Source organism: Tachysurus fulvidraco, chromosome 9 (assembly GCF_022655615.1).
Source record: "Tachysurus fulvidraco isolate hzauxx_2018 chromosome 9, HZAU_PFXX_2.0, whole genome shotgun sequence".
In the NCBI taxonomy this organism is placed as follows: Eukaryota; Metazoa; Chordata; class Actinopteri; order Siluriformes; family Bagridae; genus Tachysurus; species Tachysurus fulvidraco.
In genome coordinates, this window is record NC_062526.1 from 27,632,307 (window position 1) to 27,642,306 (window position 10,000).

Below are 10,000 nucleotides of genomic sequence, written 5' to 3' on the forward strand. Positions count from 1 at the left end.
TCCAAATTGATCAGCGAAATTACAAGTTCCCTCCGTTCCAAAAACAACAAGGCTACACAGAATATCTCTCAGTCCAACAGTCTGTTTTTGTTCCCACCTGGAAAGTCCTCAGTCCATACCGTCTTGTTGACGATCCCGTCTGCACCCGACTTTTAGTCATGTCAGAATAACTGCTCCTGAGCTCCAGGGGAAAGAAAGCATTCTTACAACTGAGAACGGTTCTCACCTGACGCCGGAGTTTGGGAGCTCGTGAGAGCTTGATGAAGGTTAGGTGAGGTTTGAAAGCTTTCTGGTCTCCGGTCGGAATCCCCTTCTCCTCAAACGCCTTTCTGACTGAGTCTGGAACAACAACAAGAGAGAGAGAGCAGAATGGGCGAGGCTATTTACAGATCAGCTTTAAGACTGAAACTCCTCTAATGCTTAATGTAAGACAAGGAGAGAATCAATACTGAGAGAGGGAGAGAGAGAGAGAGAGGGAGAGAGAGAGAGAGAGGAATGCGGCGAGATATTGACCTGGGATAAAAACAGAGCGATGACGTTAGATGGCAGATTCACTCGTCACCCCATCCCCCACCTCCACCCCGTTATACATGACGTGGTCATGTGCACACGCACACTTCACCAGAAAGGTGACATTACTAGCCAAATGGATTCTGATTGGTCACAAGGTGTTGATTAATGTTCTAGAACAGCAGCTCGGACAGTTTGGCAGCCGCACATCACGGGTTTATATTAACATGTCCGTGGGGACACAGAAGGAGTCTAAAAGCTGGTGGACATGAAGATGTTAAGGTAAGCTTTACGGAGGCTCTGGTGTAAAGCATCATAGGAGAGTCGTAATAATCAAAATCCTGAAAACTGATAGTGAGATGCAGAGGAAATGATGGTCCAGGTGGATATCTAGATTGGAGCCCTGGAGAACATGGACTTCCTGGTGCGCTTAAGACCTGGAACTAGCAGCATGAGGTCCCTCCCAGGTTCTTGTGACCATAACTTGTGTACAAATTGCCTCTTCCACAGAGAAAGCACTGGACAGGAAATGTAACATCTTTCTCAGAAGATCATCGATCTTACAATCATATTACAGCACAATGTAATCTGCAGCTCCCAAGAACACCCCAAGAGTAGAGCGCTGAAGTAGGCGGAGGTGTCACACCGTTGGCACGCTGAACCAGATAGAGATCTGGAGGGTGGAGGAGGATCTCAAAGAGCTTCACCAAGCAGGAGAAGAACATGGAAGAGCATCGGGTATCATTTCTACAGGAGCTCAATCTGACAAACAGGCAAAGGCATGAAAGGTTTCCACAGCTTGCTGGATGAAGAGAGAAGAGGCATGAGATAAAGTAAAAGGCCTGGCTGAAGGAGAAATGACCGTCACTCTGGAGGTCTTTAAAAGTAACAGGTAAGAAAGGTCAGGCTCAGAAGAAGGTGGCTGTGGACCACCAAAATCAAACAGACAGCAAGGAGGCAGAGCTGAGCGGTGACACGACCGGTGGTGGACGAGACACTTCCAGGTGTCCAGACTTAGGAGTCTCCAGTCAGCACTTGGTGAAGGAATGAAGGCTTGTAGTCGCTATAACAAGTAAAAACAGGAACGGTCTCATTCCGCGGATGTTCCACGTCGTTAGGAGTCACTATAAATGGCATCTCCAAGATTTATACAGCAACATTCCTCTGATATGTAAATAATTTATTTATCGCAAATAATTCAGAGTAAAAGTCACAAAGAAAAAAATCATGAAAAGGAGAAAAAAGAGGGAGAAAAAAGGTGTGAGAAAGAACTCACCTGCGATGTGTGTGAGGGTACTGATGTGTTCTCCCTCCTCAATGTGGATGAAAGCTACTTCCTGTTTGAAGTGACCGATCCCACGGAATGGCAGCACCAGGCTCCGCCCACCCACCAGGGACGTCAACATAGACTCCATCTCTTCTATTGCTAATGCAGCTCTGTATAGCACACACACACACACACACACACACACACACACACACACACACACACACTTAGCTGTTAATCCCCTGGGAAGTGCACTGACGCAGGTGTGAAATCACACAATTCTGCACACACACAAACACACATACCTAGCTGTTTTTCTCAGGAAAGTTGCTATGACGCAGGTATGAGTTCACGATCTAACACACACACACACACACACACACACACACACACACACACACACACACACACACACAAATCCTCTGACTACTCAATTTGATCATGATGTGCACTCACTGGAGCAGAAGATTACTGTTATATAACCACACACACACTCGTCCAGTGTAAAAACTAGAAGAACAGAACCTGACTAACAGTCGTGTGGAAAACGAGGAGACAATCACAAGTGTCCCTGGTACAGATCCTGTATCTAATGTAACAGCACAGCAGCCACATAGAAGGAAATATTACAATACAGAATAAACAAGATGTCATATTATAACATTCCTGCACATTATACAGTAATGACAGAGTGACACTGCAGTAATGACAGAGTAACACTGCAGTAATGACAGAGTGACACTACAGTAATGACAGAGTAAAACTGCAGTAATGACAGAGTAACACTGCAGTAATGACAGAGTAACACTGCAGTAATGACAGAGTGGCACTGCAGTAATGCTAAAGTAACACTGCAGTAATGTTACTGTAACACTGTAGTTACTGCAGTGTTACTCTGTCATTACTGCAGTGTCACTCTGTCATTACTGCAGTGTCACTCTGTCATTACTGCAGTAATGACAGAGTGACACTGCAGTAATGACAGAGTGACACTACAGTAATGACGAGTAACACTGCAGTAATGACAGAGTGACACTATAGTAATGACAGAGTAACACTGTAGTAATGACAGAGTAACACTGTAGTAATGACAGAGTGACACTGTAGTAATGACAGAGTGACACTGCAGTAATGAGAGTAGCACTGCAGTAATGACAGAGTAACACTGCAGTAATGACAGAGTAACACTGCAGTAATGACAGAGTGACACTACAGTAATGACAGAGTAAAACTGCAGTAATGACAGAGTAAAACTGCAGTAATGACAGAGTGACACTGCAGTAATGACAGAGTGACACTGCAGTAATGACAGAGTGACACTGCAGTAATGACAGAGTGACACTACAGTAATGACAGAGTGACTCTACAGTAATGACAGAGTGACACTGCAGTAATGACAGAGTGACACTGCAGTAATGACAGAGTGACGAGGCAGTAATGACAGAGTGACACTACAGTAATGACAGAGTGACACTGCAGTAATGACAGAGTGACTCTACAGTAATGACAGAGTAACACTACAGTAATGACAGAGTGACACTACAGTAATGACAGAGTGACACTACAGTAATGACAGAGTGACACTGCAGTAATGACAGAGTGACACTACAGTAATGACAGAGTGACACTGCAGTATTGACAGAGTGACACTACAGTAATGACAGAGTGACACTGCAGTAATGAAAGAGTGACACTGCAGTAATGACAGAGTGACACTGCAGTAATGACAGAGTAACACTGTAGTAATGACAGAGTGACACTGCAGTAATGACAGAGTAACACTGTAGTAATGACAGAGTAACACTGCAGTAATGACAGAGTGACACTGCAGTAATGACAGAGTGACACTACAGTAATGACAGAGTAACACTGCAGTAATGACAGAGTGACACTGCAGTAATGACAGAGTGACACTGCAGTAATGACAGAGTGACACTGCAGTAATGACAGAGTAACACTGCAGTAATGACAGAGTGACACTGCAGTAATGACAGAGTGACACTGCAGTAATGACAGAGTGACACTGCAGTAATGACAGAGTGACACTGCAGTAATGACAGAGTAACACTGTAGTAATGACAGAGTAACACTGCAGTAATGACAGAGTGACACTGCAGTAATGACAGAGTAACACTGCAGTAATGACAGAGTGACACTGCAGTAATGACAGAGTAACACTGCAGTAATGACAGAGTGACACTGCAGTAATGACAGAGTAACACTGCAGTAATGACAGAGTGGCACTGCAGTAATGACAGAGTAACACTGCAGTAATGACAGAGTGACACTGCAGTAATGACAGAGTGACACTGTAGTAATGACAGAGTAACACTGCAGTAATGACAGAGTGACACTGCAGTAATGACAGAGTAACACTGCAGTAATGACAGAGTGACACTGCAGTAATGACAGAGTGACACTACAGTAATTCTAAAGTAACACTGCAGTAATGACAGAGTGACACTGCAGTAATGACAGAGTAACACTACAGTAATGACAGAGTGACACTACAGTAATGACAGAGTGACACTGCAGTAATGACAGCGTGACACTACAGTAATGACAAAATAATGACGTGTTTCTGAGGTGTTTCTGACGTGCTACTGACGTAAACTGACGTGCTACTGACGTAAACTGACGTGCTACTGACGTGCTACTGACGTGCTACTGACGTAAAGTGACGTGCTACTAATAAACAATAACAAAGCATTTTAAACATGTGCAATAACAGAAATTTTGAAAATGTGTTCTATTACCTGTGTGCACTATAACCTGTGTGCACTATTACCTGTGTGCACTATAACCTGTGTGCACTATTACCTGTGTGCACTATAACCTGTGTGCACTATAACCTGTGTGCACTATTACCTGTGTGCACTATAACCTGTGTGCACTATTACCTGTGTGCACTATAACCTGTGTGCACTATTACCTGTGTGCACTATTACCTGTGTGCACTATTACCTGTGTGCACTATTACCTGTGTGCACTATTACCTGTGTGCACTATTACCTGTGTGCACTAGGTAAATGTCTTCAGTATAAACACTAATCTTTGTTCTGTATATACGAGGTGTACGTACGAGTCGATCTGCTCCTGCGAGGACAGGTGTGTGACGAGCAGCGTGACATGGAGCGTGCCTACAGGAATCAGGGCTCTGGAGAGACGAGGGTCTTTCTGTAACACCTCAGACTGGACTTCCTCCACCCCCTGTTTTATCTGACACACACACACACACACACACACACACACACACACACACACACACACACACACAGTGTAGTCGCAGTGTAACAGTCGGATAGTTTCAACTGTTTATATGAGCATTAAGAACTTCATCGAGAGTCCGTGCTGAACCTTTTGGTTGGTGATCGGGATGGACACAAAGTAATTAGGACGAGGACTATCTTTCTTCTTTTTCTTCTCTTTCTCTCCGTCCTCCTCGTCTTCTGCATGTCCCCTTTTTTTCTTCTTCCCCTTCATCTTCTCCTTCGCCTCAGGGCCAGAGACTGAAATAGAAAATCCTCTATCAGACCCTAGGATTGTGTGACAGTCATATTTCCCTGCTCCTGATTTAACACCTGTAAAAAAAAAAAAAAAAAAAAAACTGCAACAGATAATTGCGTCAGTGTGAACCAATGAGCAGCTGCGCAGGTTCTTACAGAATGCAAGAAATAAAATTATTTCTTATCTGTAACCTCAAGACAGAAGGTGACTGCAACAGAAGTGAGCCTCAGTCTATACTGAGATGTCTACCTTTAATTTGTTAAAACAACCTAACGTGGCGTTTACTCATCACACCGACAGAGCTGACTTACAGCCGAGATCCTTCCAGACCTCGGTGTTGGTGAAGGGAAGTTCAGCCAGGAGCTTCACTGTGCAGTCGCCATACTTCATTTTCTGCTTACGTCCCCGAGATTTCCTGACGTTCCTCTTCACCTTCGGCAGGCTTTTCGTCGCTGAAAATCACAAAGATTAATAACTGGTCATTATAGATGCTGTTTGTCCATCTAGTCCAGTGGTCCCCAACCCCCGGACCAAATGGTACCGGGCCGCCCAAGGAACATTAAATTATTTCCATTTTATTTACTGTGGTGTATTTCTCTCGGGTTTGTGCGCCTTTCCATGGACGAGAGGTTAACCGGGAGCTGAGAGACGTCACCTAAAGCCGCACCGATACCGCGCATGCGCAAAATATCGTGATATCGGGCCGGGTTTAGGTGACGTCTGGAGCTGAGAGGCTGCGAGCGGCAGTGGTGTTGTAGCTTTGGTGGAGAGAGAAGGTGTGTATCGCTCTTCTCTCTGTTCACCGGTACTTTGTCATGTTTAACAGTACTTGGTGTACGTGTATATTGTGTTTGCTCAAATTTAACCCACAAATTAGCAAAAACGAGCACGAAACAGACGTCGTTAGGAAGTTAGAAACTCTGCCGGTGTTCTGGATTAAAGTCATGGCGGAATACCCTGAGATTGTCACCACAGCACTTACATCCCTATCGCCATTTCCGACATCCTAACTGTGTGAAGCGGGGATTTCTGCAGTGATGGCAACCGAAACAAAACCACAGAATAAACTGGACATAAGCGACACACTTCGGGTGTCATTGTCTCCTGTTACCCCAGATGGAACCGTCTCGTTGTAAAGAAACAAGCTCAGGGTTCTCATTGATTTAGTGTTGTAGTGAGTTAAAAAGGCATGTTTAAATACAATTACATTAAAATTATTTATTTTAATTTAATTGTATAGCCGCCACCCCACACCCCCAGCGGGCCGCGGTAAAACGATCTAGAGGATTAAAGCTGAGCCAGGTTTCCAAGGTGACGTGAAACAATTGCATTGTCAAGGTGCTTTTATGGGAACATAAGTCGCTGTTTAAGAACACGGGGATATTAAAGACACACGTCGTCGTCGTTGTTGTTCATTAGAAATCAGAAGAGATTTATTATTTTTTATTTAATAACACTGAGCACCGATTGGCTGATGTAACGCAGGACACACGAGACCTCCGTACATCCTGTGCACTATATAAGTACCTAATTGTATCTGACTTTGATCCGTGTTCACGCTTTTGTTCGATTCATTACAGGACAGAACCAACCTGTGATCTGATCCATGTGTGGTGGTGACGGTTCGAGGACACCTTGTCTTTCCATGTGGTGTGAAATCCTGCTCGGTTCTGGAACACATTCAATCACAGTGAAATACAATCAGACTGAATAAACAGGTTTCTGACAAATCTGGTGTAAATACTTCTAATTATGACCTGGATCTGTGTCTCGAGTCTCTGGTGTGTTTGTGTTTTACAGTTGGATATCTGAACCCTTGACCTTTCATGATAAAGGTTTATAATCTAGAACTATACCTTACCTGAGATGGATGTTACTGCGACAGCTTTTCTCTGAGACGTCCAGGTCGAAACAGGGACAGGACGACACGCTCGTCTTCTCACCTGAACACCTGAACTGAGCATGTTTACACCAAACCAACACGATAATCTCTTATTTACTGATTTAATCATGAATGAGTTCAGTGTGAACATGTCGAACTGTCCAGGTTTCTCAGGTACTTACACCAACTATAATTATACACATCTCATTCATTTGTAGTCATGTTAAAGTTAAAGTTTCACTAAAATGAAATAAAAAAACACAGATTAGTATAAAGTTAACAACACATCATTTAGCTAATTGTCTAGACACCTCTGATAAGTTATAACTTACATCATAACACCTGTATAATGTAATAACTCACATCATAACATACCTGTATTACGTCATAACATACCTGTGCTACGTCATATCTCACGTCATAACATACCTGTGCTATGTCATATCTCACGTCATAACATACCTGTGCTACGTCATATCTCACGTCATAACATACCTGTGCTATGTCATATCTCACGTCATAACATACCTGTGCTACGTCATATCTCACGTCATAACATACCTATACTACGTCATAACACACCTGTACTACGTCATAACACACCTGTACTACATCATAACATACCTGTGCTATGTCATATCTCATGTCATAACACACCTGTACTACGTCATATCTCACGTCATAACACACCAGTACTACGTCATAACACAACTGTACTACATCATAACATACCTGTACTACGTCATATCTCACGTCATAACATACCTGTACATCATAACATACCTGTACTACGTCATATCTCACGTCATAACATACCTGTACATCATAACATACCTGTACTACGTCCTATCTCACGTCATAACATACCTGTAGTACATCATAACATACCTGTACTACGTCATAACATACCTGTAGTACATCATAATGTACCTGTACTACATCATATCCCACGTCATAACACACCTGTACTACGTCATAACATACCCGTACAGTACGGGTATGTTATGACGTAGTACAGTTGTGTTATGACGTAGTACAGGTGTGTTATGACGTGAGATATGACGTAGTACAGGTATGTTATAATGTACTACGTCATATCTCACGTCATAACATACCTGTACTACGTCATAACATACCTGTACATCATAACATACCTGTACTACGTCATAACATACCTGTACTACGTCATAACATACCTGTACTACGTCATATCTCACGTCATAACATACCTGTACTACATCATAACGTACCTGTACTACGTCATAACGCACGTCAACACACCTGTACTACGTCATATCTCACGTCATAACATACCTGTACTACATCATAACGTACCTGTACTACGTCATAACGCACGTCAACACACCTGTACTACGTCATATCTCACGTCATAACGTAACACTTCTTGTTTTCTGGTATTTATTTTGATTTAATGCTCCTTAACTATCATGTGGCTCATGATATAAAGTTAAAAGTACAAAAGCCGTCGATTACACGAGTCTAATGTTAACAGGTTTTAGCGAATCTAGTAGATTTATTCTGATTAAAGATTCTAACCTTTTAACGTTATTAATAGCGCGTGCTGACTGCCGCGTGTCTATAAAAACACCGCGCGCATATTGTAAACACGTACGGGAAGCCAGGAGGGACACGTGGTATTTGCGATTTTGAAAAACAACCTAAGAAGAGTTTACATCAATCAGAGCTGCAAAGTGTGACGTTTTGTATTTTTGTATTTAATTAAATATGTTCTTGTTTCATCATTTAAGTCTGGAAAGATGTTTATAGTATTATTTTATCAGTAAAATAAATACATTAACAAACCCATACATACATAAATACTCAAATACACAAATTAATGAGGACCAGAAGAAGTTTCCCTTTTTAAATAATTTAATGACCTCAAACGCAATTAGGAACTTTCTGTAAGGGAGAAAAAACTGAACAAAACTCTTTGTTTTTATTTAATCTTTTTTCTCTTGTGGTTAATCACTTTTGTGTATTTTCTTTTCGCTTAATTAATAATTACAAAAAATTTTATAGGCCTTTTTACTAGATTCTTTTTTCCTCTTTTGCCTTTTTTATTAATAATAATAAAAATGGTCTGCAAGGGACTATTATTATTATTATTATTAATTAGTAGCAGTATGTTTATTATTATTATTATTATTATTATTATTATTATTATTATTATTATTATTATTATTATAGCTTTTATTTATTATTATTATTATTATTATTATTATTATTATTATTATTATTATTATTATTGCTATTTTCAATGTAAAATAGTAAATGGTTTAAGGCTTAAACAAACTGTGCTGTTAATCTGAGGTTGGTTACTGATCTGATCCAGAGAGACTCATGTGAGCAAACACACACACACACACACACACACACACACACACACACACACACACACACACACACACACACACACACACACAGGAAAGTCACAAAGCTGTGAAGGATCTCATGCTGTGAGTCAGGTGACTGGCTCAGGTGATGTGTGTGAGCTCTGCTGGGAAGGAAGAGGCTGCAGTTTGAGAAAGGTGGGTATTGTTTATCGAACTCACGCTGATGTTTTCTTCACGCCTACCTTTGTGGGGTGTAACATTACCCCTGATAGGGTTGCAGAACAGGAACAGCAGTTGAAGCAAGGGGAGGAGTAGAGTCTGGGTGAACAGGTGAAGTGGAGAACAGGTGTATAAGGAGACACTTCTCTGGAGCACAGGTACACTTGAGGATACACCTGAAGGACACACCTGAGAAGTCTGGGAGCGCAGGAAACATTCTGCAGCTCGACGGTGTGTGTGTGTGTGTGTGTGTGTGTG

The 10,000-nt window shown here is 41.9% G+C and overlaps 1 protein-coding gene across 6 annotated transcripts in view; it reads right to left on the reverse strand.

Annotated features, from left to right (window-relative positions):
- The window catches only part of LOC113648451 (A-kinase anchor protein 7), a 33,789-nt gene extending 24,974 nt beyond the window's left edge, over window positions 1–8,815 (reverse strand). Inside the window, exons 1-8 of one of the 6 annotated variants that reach the window (XM_047818428.1) lie at window positions 8,724–8,815; window positions 7,146–7,353; window positions 6,877–6,954; window positions 5,596–5,736; window positions 5,135–5,358; window positions 4,860–4,996; window positions 1,787–1,947; window positions 227–339 (exon numbers count right to left, since the gene is read on the reverse strand). In XM_047818428.1, the coding sequence (XP_047674384.1) occupies window positions 227–339; window positions 1,787–1,947; window positions 4,860–4,996; window positions 5,135–5,358; window positions 5,596–5,736; window positions 6,877–6,954; window positions 7,146–7,317 (1,026 nt within the window). In that variant the 5' untranslated portion in view covers window positions 7,318–7,353; window positions 8,724–8,815. Of the gene's footprint in view, window positions 1–226; window positions 340–1,786; window positions 1,948–4,859; window positions 4,997–5,134; window positions 5,359–5,595; window positions 5,737–6,876; window positions 6,955–7,145; window positions 8,183–8,532 lie in introns of those variants that run through there. The other 5 variants (XM_047818431.1, XM_047818427.1, XM_047818429.1 and 2 more) reach the window with 5 other exon arrangements.
- Window positions 8,816–10,000: the final 1,185 nt, after the last annotated feature.